Source organism: Neoarius graeffei, chromosome 6, assembly GCF_027579695.1.
Source record: "Neoarius graeffei isolate fNeoGra1 chromosome 6, fNeoGra1.pri, whole genome shotgun sequence".
NCBI classification, from domain to species: domain Eukaryota; kingdom Metazoa; phylum Chordata; class Actinopteri; order Siluriformes; family Ariidae; genus Neoarius; species Neoarius graeffei.
The window spans coordinates 57,276,046-57,296,603 of record NC_083574.1 but is presented as its reverse complement, the minus strand read 5'-3'; the positions used below and the strand labels follow the sequence as shown (position 1 = coordinate 57,296,603).

The 20,558-nt window shown below is 41.3% G+C and overlaps 1 protein-coding gene across 2 annotated transcripts in view; it reads left to right on the top strand.

Annotated features, from left to right (window-relative positions):
- The window catches only part of igf1ra (insulin-like growth factor 1a receptor), a 247,952-nt gene that overhangs the window by 43,923 nt on the left and 183,471 nt on the right, over window positions 1–20,558 (top strand). For both annotated transcript variants that reach the window (XM_060923920.1, XM_060923919.1), the window contains exon 2: window positions 6,470–7,030. In XM_060923920.1, coding sequence (XP_060779903.1) covers window positions 6,470–7,030 — 561 coding nt within the window. The remainder of the gene's footprint in view (window positions 1–6,469; window positions 7,031–20,558) is intronic.

The window sequence follows — 20,558 nt, the reverse complement described above, 5'->3', positions numbered from 1 at the left end:
TGTCGCCTCACAGCAAGAAGGTTCTGGGTTTGTGCCCAGTGGCCGACAGGGGCCTTTCTGTGTGGAGTTTGCATGTTCTCCCCGTGTCTATGTGGGTTTCCTCCGGGTGCTCCGGTTTCCCCCACAGTCCAAAGACATGCAGGTTAGGTTAACTGGTGGTGTGAATGGTTGTTTCTCTCTGTGTCAGCCCTGTGATAACCTGGCGACTTGTCCAGGGTGTACCCCGCCTCTCACCCATAGTCAGCTGGGATAGGCTCCAGTTTGCCTACGACCCTGTAGAACAGGATAAGTGGCTACAGATAATGGATGGATGGATTTCTAATACAAGAGCAAGCAGAGTTTGAACAATATCACAGCTTGTTTGTGTAATATAAACTACAGGAGCTTTGGCCACACACTGGCTTGACTGTCCACCAGGATTGCTCTATGGCTGCTAGTCACTGCTTCAACTAGCTCTTGGAAAGAGATGCCGCCAACATCACACAAAGCAGATATAATTCTCTAAAATAAAACATAACTGTTTTATTAGTGGTTTTTTGTGTGAGTGAGAGACTGAATGAGCGAAAACAGTCTGGCTCTGAACTGATGATGGTTTTGCATGCAGGTCGCTTTTTGTGTGGCTCATAGACATGCATGGCCTTTTTAAACACTGGGGTCATTTGGGGTGAAAAACATTTTTTAGAAGATTCTTGGATCCTGTATTCCACAAAACTATACAGAGAGCATGAGTCTCCACATAAATGCCTGTTTTTTTCCGACACATTGAATTGCCACACTGGGCTTGCCTTAGTTGACTCTGTGTGCTGGCACCACTTCATAAGAAAGAGGAACAAAAGCTATAATGCCTCTTTGTGTGCAGTGTGAACAAAGTGTGGATCTGTGCTGTAGGATATAGTTAAGCAAGATCGCATGAGCAAGAGTGCTGTTATACTGAATATTGGAATGGCTATGGTTCGGCCAGAGACACGAGCCTGCAAGTGATCACAACTCTGCTGATATTCAGTCTAACAGCACAATTGTAAGTGCAATGTTGCTTTTATACAACAGTTTTGATAAGAAGAAATTAGTATCGAGTAGGGCGGCATGGTGGTGTAGTGGTTAGCACTGTTGCCTCACAGCAAGAAGGTTCTGGGTTCAAGGACAGAGGTCTTTCTGTGTGGAGTTTGCATGTTCTCCCCGTGTCTGTGTGGGTTTCCTTCAAAGACATGGAGATTAGGTTAATTGGAGGTTCTAAATTGACTGTGAGTGTGAATGGTTGTTTGTCTCTGTGTCAGCCCTGTGATGATCTGGTGACTTGTCCAGGGTGTACCCCACCTCTCACCCATAGTCAGCTGGGATAGGCTCCAGCTTGCCTGTGACCCTGCACAGGATAACTGGTTTCGGATAATGGATGGATAGTCTTCAGTAACTGACTTTTTAGACAGGGTATGGTCAAATAATTTGTTTATTTTTGCTCCACAAACAGAAATGGATCCTGAAAAATCCACACTCATTAATAGCCTTTTGGGTAGCTGAGTAGCGAGCTCACAATGATTTTAACAAATCTCAAAAACTGATATTGTATTCACAATAGAACATAGACAACATATCAAATGTCGAAAGTGAGACATTTTGAAATTTCATGCCAAATATTGGCTCATTTGAAATTTAATGACAGCAACACATCTCAAAAAAGTTGGGACAGGGGCAATAAGAGGCTGGAAAAGTTAAAGGTACAAAAAAGGAACAGCTGGAGGACCAAATTGCAACTCATTAGGTCAATTGGCAATAGGTCATTAACATGACTGGGTATAAAAAGAGCATCTTGGAGTGGCAGCGGCTCTCAGAAGTAAAGATGGGAAGAGGATCACCAATCCCCCTAATTCTGCGCCGACAAATAGTGGAGCAATATCAGAAAGAAGTTCGACAGTGTAAAATTGCAAAGAGTTTGAACATATCATCATCTATAGTGCATAATATCATCAAAAGATTCAGAGAATCTGGAAGAATCTCTGTGCGTAAGGGTAAAGGCCGGAAAACCATACTGGGTGCCCGTGATCTTCGGGCCCTTAGACGGCACTGCATCACATACAGGCATGCTTCTGTATTGGAAATCACAAAATGGGCTCAGGAATATTTCCAGAGAACATTATCTGTGAACACAATTCACTGTGCCATCCGCCGTTGCCAGCTAAAACTCTATAGTTCAAAGAAGAAGCCGTATCTAAACATGATCCAGAAGCGCAGACGTCTTCTCTGGGCCAAGGCTCATTTAAAATGGACTGTGGCAAAGTGGAAAACTGTTCTGTGGTCAGACGAATCAAAATTTGAAGTTCTTTATGGAAATCAGGGACGCCGTGTCATATGGACTAAGGAGGAGAAGGACGACCCAAGTTGTTATCAGCGCTCAGTTCAGAAGCCTGCATCTCTGATGGCATGGGGTTGCATTAGTGCATTAGTGCGTGTGGCATGGGCAGCTTACACATCTGGAAAGACACCATCAATGCTGAAAGGTATATCCAGGTTCTAGAGCAACATATGCTCCTATCCAGACGATGTCTCTTTCAGGGAAGACCTTGCATTTTCCAACATGACAATGCCAAACCACATACTGCATCAATTACAGCATCATGGCTGTGTAGAAGAAGGGTCCGGGTACTGAACTGGCCAGCCTGCAGTCCAGATCTTTCACCCATAGAAAACATTTGGTGCATCATAAAACGGAAGCTATGACAAAAAACACCTAAGACAGTTGAGCAACTAGAATCCTACATTAGACAAGAATGGGTTAACATTCCTATCCCTAAACTTGAGCAACTTGTCTCCTCAGTCCCCAGACGTTTACAGACTGTTGTAAAGAGAAAAGGGGATGTCTCACAGTGGTAAACATGGCCTTGTCCCAACTTTTTTGAGATGTGTTGTTGTCATGAAATTTAAAATCACCTAATTTTTCTCTTTAAATGATACATTTTCTCAGTTTAAACATTTGATATGTCATCTATGTTCTATTCTGAATAAAATATGGAATTTTGAAACTTCCACATCATTGCATTCCATTTTTATTTACAATTTGTACTTTGTCCCAACTTTTTTGGAATCGGGGTTGTACAGTGGTGCTTGAAAGTTTGTGAACCCTTTAGAATTTTCTATATTTCTGCATAAATATGACCTAAAACATCATCAGAGTTTCACACAAGTCCTAAAAGCAGATAAAGAGAACCCAGTTAAACAAATGAGACAAAAATATTATACTTGGGTATTGATTTATTGAGGAAAATAATCCAATATTACATATCTGTGAGTGGCAAAAGTATGTGAACCTCTAGGATTAGAAGTTAATTTGAAGGTGAAATTAGAGTCAGGTGTTTTCAATAAATGGGATGACAATCAGGTGTGAGCTGGCACCCTGTTTTATTTAAAGAACAGAGATCTATCAAAGTTTGATCTTCACAACACGTTTGTGGACGTATATCATGGCATGAACCAAGGAGATTTCTGAGGACCTCAGAAAAAGCGTTGTTGATGCTCATCAGGCTGGAAAAGGTTACAAAACCATCTCTAAAGAGTTTGGACTCAACCAATCCACAGTCAGACAGCTTGTGTACAAATGGAGGAAATTCAAGACCATTGTAACCCTCCCCAGGAGTGGTCGACCAACAAAGATCACTCCAAGAGCAAGGCATGTAATAGTCGGCGAGGTCACAAAGGACCCCAGGGTAACTTCTAAGCAACTGAAGGCCTCTCTCACATTGGCTAATGTTAATGTTCATGAGTCCACCATCAGGAGAGCACTGAACAACAATGGTGTGCATGGCAGGGTTGCAAGGAGAAAGCCAATGCTCTCCAAAAAGAACATTGCTGCTCGTCTGCAGTTTGCTAAAGATCACGTGGACAAGCCAGAAGGCTATTGGAAAAATGTTTTGTGGATGGATGAGACCCAAATAGAACTTTTTGGTTTAAATGAGAAGCGTTATGTTTGGAGAAAGGAAAACACTGCATTCCAGCATAAGAACCTTATCCCATCTGTGAAACATGGTGGTGATAGTATCATGGTTTGTGCCTGTTTTGCTGCATCTGGGCCAGGACGGCTTGCCATCATTGATGGAACAATGAATTCTGAATTATACCAGTGAATTCTAAAGGAAAATGTCAGGATATCTGTCTGTGAACTGAATCTCAAGAGAAGGTGGGTCATGCAGCAAAACAACGACCCTAAGCACACAAGTCGTTCTACCAAAGAATGGTTAAAGAAGAATCAAGTTAATGTTTTGGAATGGCCAAGTCAAAGTCCTGACCTTAATCCAATGGAAATGTTGTGGAAGGACCTGAAGCGAGCAGTTCATGTGAGGAAACCCACCAACATCCCAGAGTTGAAGCTGTTCTGTATGGAGGAATGGGCTAAAATTCCTCCAAGCCGGTGTGCAGGACTGATCAACAGTTACCGGAAACGTTTAGTTGCAGTTATTGCTGCACAAGGGGGTCACACCAGATACTGAAAGCAAAGGTTCACATACTTTTGCCACTCACAGATATGTAATATTGGATCATTTTCCTCAATAAATAAATGGCCAAGTATAATATTTTTGTCTCATTTGTTGAACTGGGTTCTCTTTATCTACTTTTAGGCCTTGTGTGAAAATCTGATGATGTTAATATAGAAAATTCTAAAGGGTTCATAAACTTTCAAGCACCACTGTACACACAGAGTGATACACAGTGGAACCTCCCAGTGCAGTTATACTAAATATAAGCACTCTTGGAATGGTGTTCGTCTAATGAAATTAGTATGCCGTAACTAACTATATATAGAGGATATTACATGGTAGTGCGAAGATATGAAGTTTATCTTTGAGTGGTGAATATATACAGGTAGTCGTCGACTTACGACCTATGCGATATACGACCGATCGACTTTACGACCGTCTGGTTATGACTGGCAAGTGTTTCCCAGCTGAGCTAGCTGAGCGTACGACAGTTTCCGCCCCAGCTCCCGGCAGCGCCCAGCATCCAGCCAGTGTTGCCAGATACTGCTGACGGTTTTCAGCCCAAAATATGTTCAAAACCTGCCAAAATGCACTTAAAACCGCCCAATCTGGCAACACTGCATCCAGCCTCTTCTATTATGTGTGCAGTGTTTCGCTGGACAAACAACGAGTGAGCTACAGCGCGCATATGGCTTAACCAGATCTTGTGCTATAACGTGCACAGCTGGTAATCAAAGTAACTTTCACTTTTCTGTTCTGTTACACTGTTCTGTGTCCAATGTCCAAAATGAAAAGTTAGTTTTCAACTGTTCAGCTAAAAAAAATTTAATTAAAATGATTATGTTGTTGAAATGATGTGTTTGCAATTTAATTATAATCAAAAATTGATACAGGTGGATGAAAGAGTGATAGTGTGATAAAAAAGTACTATACTAGTACTACTGAATGATAAGAAGTCCTAGTGAATGCTTGATAAGTAGACAATAATAAATACAGTAATTAGGTGTATTTTTCGGCGCGTGCTGTGCATGTGTACTGTGGCTCAAAACAATATACCGGCAAGAAATAAAAGTTACTTTCACCCCTGAGTATGCAGTGTTTGACTTAAACCAAATAATGAGCCAAGGTAATGAAATAAGAAAATGTTGATAAAATAAGACTTTAAGATGATTACAATATCATTATACATCACAATCTACTTACGTTCATTTAACATCGGCCGACTTACGACCAGATCAGTTTATGACCGGTCAGTCGTAACCAAACGCAGTCGTAAGTCGACGACTACCTGTATATATATATATCACGAATGAGCGAAGCAAACAAGTGAAAATGTTCAACACGAGAAGATAAACTTCATATCTTTGTGCCATTGTGTAAGGTTCTTTATATTATATAGACACATCCACAAAAAATACTCAAATCAGTCAAAAGAATTTTTAATTTTGAACCGGTTCACCATTTTGACAACCGGTGTCTAGTTAGTGGGAAAACATTGGGAGTGACGTCATCAGAGTGAAATATCGGGAAATATCCATGAAGTATTTTGTACGAAAAATGCCGGTTTTTCAACACGAGAAGATAAACTTCATATCCTCAAGCCAATGTGTGATGTTCTTTTTATTATATAGACACATTCACAAACAAAAAGTACCCAAATTTATCAAAACAGTTAATTGACTTCCTTGCGTGTGACATATAGAGATTTATATCACAGTTTTGGTTCTCCATGTCCCATACATGTATGAAAAATATGTGTGGTGTATTTCCCAGTAAAACACTCATGTCCATATAATATAAGTATCTATATGCAGTACAACTTTTACTGTTGTCTTTTTAACCACCAACAACTCTTGTGCAAAACCTAGCTTTTCAAATATGACAGAAAAATATACTTTTATATTTGAATATGTGAGATCCTAAGTAGCAGTAACAATGGCAATAATTATATCCATTTTTCTTCCAGTTTCAAATAAGTAACTGTATTCTCTCTGATTTTTCAACAGTCTGTGGTCCTCACATTGATATCCGCAATGAGATCAGTGAGTTCAAGAAACTGGAAAACTGCACGGTGGTGGAGGGCTACCTGCAGATCCTCCTCATAGGAGATAAAAACCACAACCCTCATCAGGAGTTTCGCATGCTTAGCTTCCCCAAGCTCACCATGGTCACAGACTACCTACTCCTGTTCCGCGTAGCCGGCCTTGATAGCCTCAGCACGCTCTTCCCCAACCTCAGTGTCATCCGTGGACGCAACCTGTTCTACAACTACGCCCTAGTAATCTTTGAGATGACCAGCCTAAAAGACATCGGCCTGTACAACTTGAGGAACATCACGCGAGGGGCCATTAGGATTGAGAAGAACCCAGAGCTGTGCTATCTCGACTCGGTGGACTGGACCCTCATTATGGATGCAGACTTTAATAACTACATTTCTGGAAACAAGCTGTCCAAAGAGTGTGGCGATGTGTGCCCTGGCATTATGGAGGACAACCCTCAGTGTTTCAGGACCAGCTTCAACAACAATTATAGCTACCGCTGCTGGACTTCCAGCCACTGCCAGAAAGGTAAGATTGGTGGGATTTGTATTAATAACAGCAACATAGTGACAGAGTTTATTGCTTTGTAGTTGATCTTGTTGACAATTGTCAGGATTTCTGAGCTCCGCTGGTTAATATTCATTGAAACTGTGACCATTTCTTACTTTATCAGCTGTCAGTAATGAATACCTTGCTGGTAATATGAGACGCTGTGCTCTTCTAAGTTATCTTAGACCCTGCTCATCTGTCACATGGCTCAGTATGTGGTCATTTTTATGGCCCAGGATATGAACCATGTGTGTTGCACAAGTTGAATAGTTTTTCACTCATGCATGTTTGTTGTTAACTTTGCAACTTCCTAATGATCTTATTATAGCTGTTGATATACGTATACGTGCCTGCTCATTGTGACATCACTACACATTTTCAAAGACTCTCTGAAGAGCTTATATAATGTTGTAGGAAGTCATTTTACTTATACTGTAATAAAAGCTGGAACTTACAGTACTACAGTTAACAGTTATTCCATGAAATCGAGTCGTACATGAGCTGATAGCCGACGAAGCACATCGCACCGAGTTGGCTATAAGCCATATACAACGAGATTGAGCGGAATAACTGTTTTATTCTATCCAGATTCACTGGGTTTTCAGAAACAGGGCATTTTTATTTTTATTTTTTGCAAATTCGATCAATAAAAACTTTTATATAAAACGTCTGCCAAAATCATTTCCCCTTAGAATGTAAACAAACCGGCGAAATCACAGTAGCAATTTGTGAAAAATGTTTTAATAATAATTCTTGAAAATAAAAAAAGGATATGTTCTTACCATCAAATACTTTCATTTGATATTTTGTTGCTTTTTTTGTATTTTTGGGAGGTTTTGTTTTCAAGTAGAGTTTTTATTTCATCCTCGGTTGGTTCAACAACATGCTCCGCCATTTTGTTTTCCTCTACTCATGATATATGAGCTGATAGCCTAGTAGTAGAGTAGCCAATCAGAGCGTGTGATTGCTCATATCCAGTGAATTTGAATAGAATAATATTAGTTATATGACAGTTACAATAATGTTAGACTAGCTACTACAGTATTACTAGTACTGAGCTGGAGGTCTGTCTGACAGTTTGAGGCTACATCCACACTAATATGATTTAGTTTTAATTCGCATCACTTTTGCTACGTTTATGCCTGGCATCCACACTACTCCGGCGTTTTCGAGCCCCAGAAACGGAGACTTTTAGAAATGCTGCAGGACCCGTTTTAATTTGAAAACTCCGAAGTAGCGTTTTTGCGTAGATCAGGCAAAAACGGTGATGTTTGAAAATGATGACGCAGACACCCATGTTCGCATCCTGATTGGGTCTTATCAGTCACAACACATCCTTCCTTGATTTGTCACGCCCCTGTGATGTAATCCTTTTCCAGAAGAAAATAAGCGGCATCACCCGTTTATACCGGCACACGCATGCCCAGCGTACATGAATGGCCATGTGGTATGTGTTTTCAGGTGTGTTAGTACAGACGGAGATGATTTCTGATACGGTGAATTCTGGACGCCGTTTTAAAACTAAAACATATTAACGTGGACATAGCCTGAGTGTTGTCATGTAAATATTTGGTTAGCCTTATCTACGTTCCATTGAAATACTTATAACCAAGATGCCATAAAAGCTGTGACAACATCGAAGGATGGTGGACTCATTATTTTCTCTCTAGTAAACAGAGATCTCTGTGACCTTTGGTGGCACCCTGTTAGAAAATGTTTGTGGCAAACAACACAACAGTTATCCCTTTTCTAAATTATATACTGTCCTGCAAAAAAAAAAAGCAAAGTTCTTTACTACTATTAGAATTCCTTACCGGCATTTAAAGGCAGTACACTGTATTTTTCAGTGTAGCACACCTCAATCTACATGCCTTTATTTATGGCTGGTTCACATTAATAAATGCCAGCATGTCTCCTCACATCTGGCTGAGGGTTGTCTTGGAATGTCTGGGAAACTTGTGCATTATGTGCCCTCTTTTCCTCTCTCAAGTGCACCAGAATGCTGGGAAAAGCGCAGTGGAGAAGAAGGCTGGAGCTTGTTCCCAGCTTTGGCCATCAGGAATGCCTTTCAGGTTCTTTTATGGGCTAGATGAGCTGAGGTCTGCCCCTCCTCTTTTCTTTTTCCCCTAAACAAGAAAGAAGACAAACAGAGGAACTCAAACCTTCTGCATATACATATTGTGAGCTACATGGGAAGCAGAGGCCTGTGTATTGTTATACAGTGCTGGTCGGTATTTCAGGAGAATTGGTGCTGAAGGACATGGGGTAGGAACAGCGTAATTAATGGGTGTAGCTTTTTTTTCCCCTCCAGTGACCCCTGTGTGCTGATCTTGGCAGTTAGCAGCAATCCCTGCTGGACTTGTCAGCACCTGTTTCCCCGCACACCTGTTTGGTATGGTAATGTTGTGTCTGAATAGTGAGTCTTTAGGGGCTGTGTGAGTCATCTATATCCAAAGCTCCCTCAGCACCACCCAGAAACAAAGGAAGGGCCAGGTAGGCACAATAGAAAGGACCTACTGAAAGTCCTGCTTAATTCATGGGTATTTAGTGCTTGATTTACAGGAACCAGTCATCATCCCCATGATGAAGAGAGTCATCATGACTCTCTTTCCTTTGCATATCATATTCAACAGTTGGTAAAAAAGACTAAAACAAGAAGACAGAGTCATCTATATCCCCCGCCCTATATACCAACTATATACCAAGTTTCAAGATATTATTTGTCACATTTTTCAAGTTCTGCTGCAGGAAACCAACCCTACCTCTTTACACTGACCTCAGCAGCCCATGGCATAAGCCCACTGGACCTTTGGTCCAGGTGAGCTAAAAATTAAAATTTCTCACATTTCTTAGTATCAAAAGGCACATATACATGACTTAATCAACACATATACCCACTTTCAAGACCATACCACTCATAGTTTTTAAGTTCTGCTCTGGAAACAAAACCTACCCCTAAAGACTAACCTGAGAGACTAAGTCTGAGATTTTTCCCATGGAAACATCTCATCTCATCTCATTATCTCCAACCGCTTTATCCCTCTACAGGGTCGCAGGCAAGCTGGAGCCTATCCCAGCTGACTATGGGCGAAAGGCGGGGTACACCCTGGACAAGTCGCCAGGTCATCACAGGGCTGACACATAGACACAGACAACCATTCACACCTACGGTCAATTTAGAGTCACCAGTTATCCTAACCTGCATGTCTTTGGACTGTGGGGGAAACCGGAGCACCTGGAGGAAACCCACGCGGACACAGGGAGAACATGCAAACTCCACACAGAAAGGCCCTCGCCGGCCACGGGGCTCGAACCCGGACCTTCTTGCTGTGAGGCGACAGCGCTAACCACTACACCACCGTGCCGCCCCCCATGGAAACATGAAAAATTAAAATTTCTCAAATTTCTTAGCATGAAAAGGCACATCTGCATCACTTTGTTAACATGTATACCAAGTTTCAAATCCATATCATGAATAGTTTTGGATATATGCTCCGGAAATGAACATTGCTCTTAGAAACTACATCAAAATCTATTTTTTATGTAAAAATTTGAAAAATACTTTTTTCCAAAAATCCAAAATAGCAAAAGGCATCAGTTCACATGCTGTTTGATATGTATACAGAATTTCATGAAGATACAGTGGTGCTTGAAAGTTTGTGAACCCTTTAAAATGTTCTATATTTCTGCATAAATATGACCTATAACATCATCAGATTTTCGCATAAGTCCTAAAAGAAGATAAAGAGAACCCAGTTAAACAAATGAGACAAAAATATTATACTTGGTCATTTATTTATTGAGGAAAATGATCCAATATTACATATCTGTGAGTGGCAAAAGTATGTGAATCTTTGCTTTCAGTATCTGGTGTGACCCCCTTGTGCAGCAATAACTGCAACTAAACATTTCCGGTAACTGCTGATCAGTCCTGCACACCGACTTGGAGGAATTTTAGCCCATTCCTCCATACAGAACAGCTTCAACTCTGGGATGTTGGTGGGTTTCCTCACATGAACTGCTCACTTCAGGTCCTTCCACAACATTTCGATTGGATTAAGGTCAGGACTTTGACTTGGCCATTCCAAAACATTAACTTTATTCTTCTTTAATCATACTTTGGTAGAATGACTTGTGTGCTTAGGGTCGTTGTCTTGCTGCATGACCCACCTTCTCTTGAGATTCAGTTCATGGACAGATGTCCTGACATTTTCCTTTTGAATTCACTGGTATAATTAAAAATTCATTGTTCCATCAATGATGGCAAGCCGTCCTGGCCCAGATGCAGCAAAACAGGCCCAAACCATGATACTACCACCACCATGTTTCATAGATGGGATAAGGTTCTTATGCTGGAATGCAGTGTTTTCCTTTCTCCAAACATAACACTTCTCATTTAAACCAAAAAGTTCTCTTTTGGTCTCATCCGTCCACAAAACATTTTTCCAATAGCCTTCTGGCTTGTCCACGTGATCTTTAGCAAACTGCAGACAAGCAGCAATGTTGTTTTTGGAGAGCAGTGGCTTTCTCCTTGCAACCCTGCCATGCACACCATTGTTGTTCAGTGTTCTCCTGATGGTGGACTCATGAACATTAACATTAGCCAATGTGAGAGAGGCCTTCAGTTGCCTAGAAGTTACCCTGGGGTCCTTTGTGACCTCGCCGACTATTACATGCCTTGCTCTTGGAGTGATCTTTGTTGGTCGACCACTCCTGGGGAGGGTTACAATGGTCTTGGATTTCCTCCATTTGTACGCAATCTGTCTGACTGTGGATTGGTTGAGTCCAAACTCTTTAGAGATGGTTTTGTAACCTTTTCCAGCCTGATGAGCATCAACAACGCTTTTTCTGAGGTCCTCAGAAATCTCCTTGGTTCGTGCCATGATACACTTCCACAAACGTGTTGTGAAGATCAGACTTTGATAGATCCCTGTTCTTTAAATAAAACAGGGTGCCCACTCACACCTGATTTGTCATCCCATTGATTGAAAACACCTGACTCTAATTTCACCTTCAAATTAACTGCTAATGCTAGAGGTTCACATACTTTTGCCATTCACAGATATGTACTATTGGATAATTTTCCTCAATAAATAAATGACCAAGTATAATTTTTTTGTCTCATTTGTTTAACTGGGTTCTCTTTATCTACTTTTAGGACTTGTGTGAAAATCTGATGTTGTTTTAGGTCATATTTATGTAGAAATAGAGAAAATTTTAAAGGGTTCACAAACTTTCAAGCGCCACTGTATCTTCAGTAGTTTTAAAGATATGGCCCGGAAATTAAAATGTGACCGGATGGACGGACAGACAGACAGACAGAACCCGTTTCTATATCCCCCTCTGAACTTCGTTTGGGCAGGGGATAATTAAAATTAGGGTTTTATTTCAGAATCAAGTCCTACCTTTCTTTTGAGGCCAGAAAGAGGCTTGTTTCTGCCACGTTTATGTCTGTGTTGGATTATGGGGATGTGATCTATAAGCATGCATCTTCTTAGAGTTTACATGCGCTTGACACAGTTTACCATGGAGCACTGAGGTTCATCACAAATTTCAGAGCTCTGACTCATCATTGTTTGCTGTATGCTTGTGTTGGTTGATCTGCCCTGTCTACACATAGACTTAAACACTGGCATGTTCTTGTTTATAAGTGTATTTTAGGTCTGCTTTCATCGTATCTTCAAGTGTACATTTGTCAAAAAAAGAGTGGGCAGTTATAGTCTTCGTTCTCAGGATCTGTTCCAAAGGTCCGTACTGAATTGGAGAAAAAAGGAATTTAAGTTTTTTGCACTCTCTGCTTGGAACCAGTTACGAATTGACCTGAAACTTAAGGAATTAGTCCCATTACATGTGTTTAAAGTGATTTTAAATGATTTGCAGACAGAAACATCCAGCTGTAGATGTTTTGTCTGATTCTTTGGAATGCTGTTTTTAAGAACTTTTGTTTATTACTTTAAAATTTTTAATTGCGTCGTTTATTCTGTAAACTTTATTGTTGTGTGTATGGATGTTTGTATTGGCTGTATGTATTATTAACTGTATTGCTGTCTGTCTTGGCCAGGACGCGCTTGTAAAAGAGATTTTTAATCTCAATGAGTCTTTCCTGGATTAAATAAAGGTCTGTATATCCCCCACCTGGCTGAGGTCCCCCCTTCCTGTCTTGGTTTCCCCACAAAGCATCAAAAGGGATGCAACATTTGCTTTGGGAAGTGGCGCCACATGCTTTCTGCTCTGTAGGTAGGCTCCAGGCTCAACCACTGCTGAGGAAAACAAAAAGCAGGTAAAAGAGATGAAATGAGTAAAGAAGGGGAATGAAACAGCACTTCCCAGACATATTTACCCTGTACTTATACCAAAGTAAAACGGAAAAGAACTCAAACAAGAACATGAAAGGACAACCTTGAGGTTTCAAAGACGAAGATAAGGCCTATTGGGATCAGTGGAGTGCAGATAGGAGTCCTGACCGAAGTGGGAGGAGGAGGGTGGTGCCTGTCAAAGGTGTCTATAGGGGTGTTCACACGGCAACTTTTACTCCGGTGTAGCACCGGGGCTGCCCCGGTAGAGCGTTCACACGGTACAAAGTTATACCGGTGTAGCCCCTGAAAGCTGCTTAAACCGGTGCAAATCTAACCCTGCTCGGGAGGTGGTTTAAGAAATTTACTCCGGAGTAAATGCTAGTTTGCGGGGCAGCACCGATATAAAATGGGACGTCTGAACGCTACAGGGGTAGACTCGCTACGCGTGAGGAGAGTTGATTACATACGGGCATTGCATAATTTGCATCCTGGTATTTTGCGCTTCCAAAATGGCGAATATCAACAACAACAGAACTGCGTGTCTTCCAGTGTTGCCAGATTGTCAGTTTTAAGTGCATTTTGGTGGATTTGAACATATTTTGGGATGGAAAAAGTCAGCAATATCTGGCAACACTGGTGTCTTCATCCACGTTGTTTTCCCGGCGCTTGATGATGCCATGACAACCGGGAAAAGGAAGTACATTTTCACGCATGCGCATATTTCATTTCCGCATTATTACTATCGGAAATGATAGTAATAATGATAGGAAATGATGATAATAATAAAAGGAAATGATATCAAAACTTTATTACTATCAAAGGAAATGATAGTAATAAAGTTTTTGCTACTATAACACGGTCGCAGAAACTGCCGTGTGACCGCAAGTGGGGCTGCACCGGTGCTAACACGCTTCTCTCTAGTAAGCAGGGTTGTGACGTGTGAACGCTCCACAAAATTTACACCGGTGTAAGATATATCGCAACAAAATACATCGGTGCAGCATCGATGCAAATATGTGCCGTGTGAACAGGGCTTATGTTGCCTTGTTGTGGGCTGCGCCGCCCCTCAGTGGCTCTCAGCCCAACCTCTATGGCCTTTAAAGGACAGATCCTTCCCACTTCTCTCTCCCCTCCTCCCACCTCGTCCACATAATTGCCTTATTTTTCTTGAGCCCAGATGTTTCTTCAAGGGCACACAGTGGTTTTGTAGTCAGCCTGGAGATGGCTTCTATCCGAGACTTATGCTCTCTAATTATGCCACAGAGAGATGCTGTCCACTACCACTCACTCAGCTTGCTGTGTTTCTCTTTGCATGCGTGTGTTCATGAGTGAAATGGGATGTGGGATGTCTTCTCCAGATCTGTTGTGTTTCAAGCACTGGATCACATTCCTGTGCTTGTTCTAGCATGCCCTTGCTCCTGTTTCCTTATTGCATGAGGGTCTGGTGTGTGGTGTATGTGTGTGTGTTTGTGCGTGTGACTGAACCACCTCTTCGTTTGAGACTTTGATCGAGCGGCGCTCATTGTCCCTGGGCTGCTTGGTCTCCGTTTGTTTGTTGTTACACAAAACTGCAATTAAAGTAGCGTCTCGTCTCTGAACCCAGTCATTAGGGCAGGAGGAATAGTCTTTTATGAGGGTCTGAACATTACAGAACCCATTATATCAACTTTTACACATGGAACGTTTCTTTTTCCTTTATACAGAAGGTGATCATCTTCAAGATAAGTCTTGAAGTGAACTCCTGATCACTTCGATGGTTGGGATAGTTGTGTGTGGGAGCGTGTATTTGTGTGGAATTGTTTGTGATCGATATGAGGAAGAGCACTGAGTGGAAAACATCATAAAAACGTCAAGCTTAGCTGCACAGCGCAATGTTTGTGCATCTCCGCCCTTTGTCCTTTACACCATCCTTCCTGCCGTCACTTAAGTCCTGCTCATTCTGTCTTCTGCTTTACTGTTTCCGCCTGACAATTATACCCCCTGCCCCAACACACACTGTTATCGGACACTGTTAAAGAGTAACTCAAGTGCCCTTTTTTCTGCCGTGTTTAAACACCGTTGCAAAACCTTGATGTAACCGTTGGTAAGGGGTTCACCCAGAGAAAAACACTTCATGTTATTGAAGCTCTATAAAATATGTATTTTAGTCATTTTCACAGCTCAAATAAATACTCGACAGTTCTTTAATTCCCAGGAACTTGTTTGTATCATCAACAAAACCTAATAGCAGTGAGTCTTTGGCTGTTCTGTGTAACACAGCCTGTGTCTTCTTTCTCATGCTTTTGTTTTCACTCGTCATGTGTAGAAATGCGTGTCAGTCGAGCACCGAATAGAAGTTAAACGTTATGTGTTCACTAAACCAGCACTACTTTTATAAACATACATCTTAATCCTGATGTGTGTGGAAAGTGGCTTTGGAAAGTTGATTTGCTCATATGCAGTGGTAATGCATGCTTATGCTCATCTAGCCAGGATAAACAGTTTGCCACATATAATAATGTACTCAGAGTGAGAAAGCACCTGAATATAGCTTCAGGCGCCAATGAATGAGTCACAGGTAGGGTGAATTGAAAAGCATAACCTGCAAAATAAAGATTATGTCTCTATTTTTTTCATCTTCATTGTTTGTCGCTGGACTTTCTTTGATGTTAAATGTCTTTGAAGGAGTTTTACTTGGCGCTCAGTGCCGAAGGATACTTCCTCATTCTATGCGCTGCACTCAAGAAAACAAAATAAACCTACTGAAAACCATGAAAGTAAAAGCCATAAGGAGTTTGGAAACCACACCCACACAGGGCTCGATATTACAATTTTAATCCCCTTCTCCAGTCGGACAAGCAGTAAGATTTTTCACTCGTCCTGACTATAAACTTTTTATTACTACAGTGGGGCAAAAAAGTATTTAGTTAGTCACCAATTGTGCAAGTTCTCCCACTTACAAAGATGAGAGAGGCCTGTAATTTTCATCATAAGTATACCTCAACTATGAGAGACAAAATGAGAAAAAAAATCCAGAAAATCACATTGTCTGATTTTTAAATAATTTATTTGCAAATTATGGTGGAAAATAAGTATTTGGTCAATAACAAAAGTTCATCTCAATACTTTGTTATATACCCTTTGCTGGCAATGACAGAGGTTAAACGTTTTCTGTAAGTCTTCACAAGGTTTTCACACACTGTTGCTGGTATTTTGGCCCATTCCTCCATGCAGATCTCCTCTAGAGCAGTGATGTTTTGGGGCTGTCGCTGGGCAACACGGACTTTCAACTCCCTCCAAAGATTTTCTATGGGGTTGAGATCTGGAGACTGGCTAGGCCATTCCAGGACCTTGAAATGCTTCTTACGAAGCCACTCCTTCGTTGCCCGGGCGGTGTGTTTGGGATCATTGTCATGCTGAAAGACCCAGCCACGTTTCATCTTCAATGCCCTTGCTGATGGAAGGAGGTTTTCACTCAAAATCTCACGATACATGGCCCCATTCATTCTTTCCTTTACACGGATCAGTCACCCTGATCCTTTTGCAGAAAAACAGCCCCAAAGCATGATGTTTCCACCCCCATGCTTCACAGTAGGTATGGTGTTCTTTGGATGCAACTCAGCATTCTTTCTCCTCCAAACATGACAAATTGAGTTTTTACCAAAAAGTTCTATTTTGGTTTCATCTGACCATATGACATTCTCCCAATCCTCTTCTGGATCATCCAAATGCTCTCTAGCAAACTTCAGATGGGCCTGGACATGTACTAGCTTAAGCAGGGGGACACGTCTGGCACTGCAGGATTTGAGTCCCTGGTGGCGTAGTGTGTTACTGATGGTAGCCTTTGTTACGTTGGTCCCAGCTCTCTGCAGGTCATTCACTAGGTCCCCCCGTGTGGTTCTGGGATTTTTGCTCACCGTTCTTGTGATCATTTTGACCCCACGGGGTGAGATCTTGCGTGGAGCCCCAGATCGAGGGAGATTATCAGTGGTCTTGTATGTCTTCTATTTTCTAATAATTGCTCCCACAGTTGATTTCTTCACACCAAGCTGCTTACCTATTGCAGATTCAGTCTTCCCAGCCTGGTGCAGGTCTACAATTTTGTTTCTGGTGTCCTTTGACAGCTCTTTGGTCTTGGCCATAGTGGAGTTTGGAGTGTGACTGTTTGAGGTTGTGGACAGGTGTCTTTTATACTGATAACGAGTTCAAACAGGTGCCATTAACACAGGTAACGAGTTGAGGACAGAGGAGCCTCTTAAAGAAGAAGTTACAGGTCTGTGAGAGCCAGAAATCTTGCTTGTTTGTAGGTGACCAAATACTTATTTTACCGAGGAATTTACCAATTAATTCATTAAAAATCCTACAATGTGATTTCCTAGATTCTTTCCCCCCATTCTGTTTCTCATAGTTGAAGTGTACCTATGATGAAAATTACAGGCCTCTCTCATCTTTTTAAGTGGGAGAACTTGCACAATTGATGGCTGACTAAATACTTTTTTGCCCCACTGTACGTATTCATTAGTTCAGTGAAAGGCAAGGACGCGTTATCCTAATGGGCTTCATGGGCAGCTGCCCAGGGCCTCGGCCACTAGGGGGCCTTGGAGATAGCGAGATCGGAAAATATGAAACGATATTTTCAGAAATTTTGATTATATTGATAACATTTTTGATGCATTTCGCCACCCGTAAGGAAGCCCACCTTGTCCCATCGCATAAATCACCCGTCATTGTCAATATGATCACTGTCCACCATGTCTTCACATGCTACGCCAGCTTGAGTTCAATGATTTAATTAATGACTTTGCTTTCCAGAAAAGTAGGAAAGTGCCCTTGTAAGTTGACCCATGGCTGTCAAACTGAATGCGCAAAGCTGTCTGCCACTGCTGTTTGGGACATTACGTGTGTGAAAGGATGAAATGTTTCACATAGCCTAACATTTTGAGATTTATTTCTGAGAAGCAAGATATTTTTCTTTCTTTGTTATCGCTCTTTGTTTTCACAAGTTAAAAGTCGCCTGGATTCCAAAATGAAGACGAACGGTTATATACCAAATGAATGTTCTTGTTCTGAATACTAAAGAAACTGTTGTAGGCCTAGGTTATGTTCCTGACATGTCGTTCATTGACTCACTCATTCAAAGGCTTCTTGAGGCTAAACTTTAGTTAACCAGACTTGTTAACCGTGATGTCTGATGGATTTTTTCACCATGCAATTGCCTATTTCACCATTGCTTTTTCTCGATTAAATAGGTGTTGATGGATATAAAGTTTTATCGTTCAATAGTATTTCTAATTGTGCCACTGTCATTATTTAAGTTTCTGTGTCTAGTTAGACAGGCACGTCTGAGGGGGTGAATTTGCTGAGCGTAGTTGACAACAGGCGGGGGTGGGGCCTCGGGGGGGTGTCTGCCCAGGGCCTCGGCAAGGGTTAACGTGGCCCTGGTGAAAGGAAAATGATTAACAACGTTTATCAAAAAGCAGGTATAGTTAGGATAATCATTATGCTTTAATGATTTATAAGTTTTCAGGAAAACTCCAACTTTAACTGTAACAATAAACAAACCCTGTCGAATACCCCGTTATGGTGCATGTGTTGTTATAACCCATTACCTGATCTGCAGTTTTAAGAGTTAGACTCACCCAAATTCAAAGCTTCTGGAGGAAATAAAGTTAAATCATGATTAATTTAGTAAAACTTGAAGTATAAATTAATTTAAATAAATGAAACTGAAAGAAAACAAGTTGGACATCAGAAAGGGGACAGAATACACGTTGTGAATGAAAACAAACCGTAAGTGAGTTCGGCACTGTTGTAAAATTCCTGCGAAATGTTTTACGATGGGGCGGCACGGTGGTGTAGTGGTTAGCGCTGTCGCCTCACAGCAAGAAGGTCCTGGGTTCGAGCCCCAGGGCCGGCGAGGGCCTTTCTGTGTGGAGTTTGCATGTTCTCCCCGTGTCCGCGTGGGTTTTCTCCAGGTGCTCCGGTTTCCCCCACAGTCCAAAGACATGCAGGTTAGGTTAACTGGTGACTCTAAATTGACCGTAGGTGTGAATGTGAGTGTGAATGGTTGTCTGTGTCTATGTGTCAGCCCTGTGATGACCTGGCGACTTGTCCAGGGTGTACCCCGCCTTTCGCCCGTAGTCAGCTGGGATAGGCTCCAGCTTGCCTGCGACCCTGTAGAAGGATAAAGCGGCTAGAGATAATGAGATGAGATGTTTTACGACATTTATGATTGTTATGTGCACCGTACAAAAGAAAAATACACTGAGTGTCCGAATGAAATGAAGATTCACCACAGATATTTATTTCATTGAGGTATTTGATCACCATTTCTCCAATTTTGATGAATTCAAAGTCTAATAATCTATAATTAGATGCTACAATGTGGATTTTTTTTACACACGCACCTGCTGCACTCGGCATCCCCGGAATTTTATAAACAGTAACACGGCTGGATCACTGAGGGGATTGAACTAGTTTTGTTGGAACTTTATTGATGTAACTCTTGAATAATTACTATAAAAATGGCGAGTTTCAACAAATATTCAGCTTGTCCCTTCGGACAAGTAGATACAGATTTGACTTGTCCAGACCAAACATTTGGATTTCCCGGACAGTCGGACTACTATTAATGTCTTTCGATTACGTTCATTATGTCTTATATTAAATATAGTTAGTTTTTTTTTTTTTTTTTTTTTCTTTTTTATCAGACATCTAATTTATTGGGTTTGTTTACCTGACATGTTTCGACGTACAACTTCCGTCTTCCTCAGAAACAGCAGCTGATAAAAGATGCGTCACCAATTAACATCCGGTGACACTCTGAGGAAGACGGAAGTTGTACGTCGAAACATGTCAGGTAAACAAACCCAATAAATTAGATGTCTGATAAAAAAGGAAAAAAAAACAAAAAAAAAAAACTTACTATTAATGTCGAGCCTTGCCGCATGTGCAGCAGTTTTGCAAGACGTTATGTACTAAAGCATTGTTTGTATTTTTCTGTAGGAATAAAACTTTAAAATCCTCTTTGTTTTCTCTGGTTTCTCATTAATAGATATACAATAAACCTCCTGCTATGGTCTCTATACTAGAACTATACATTCACTGGCCACTTTAATAGGAACTTGTTCTTGATTCTAAGATTCCTGTTCTTGGCTGCAGGAGTGGAACCCAATGTGGTCTCTTGCTGTTGCATGCTGAGATGCTTTTCTGCTCACCACGGTTGTAAAGAG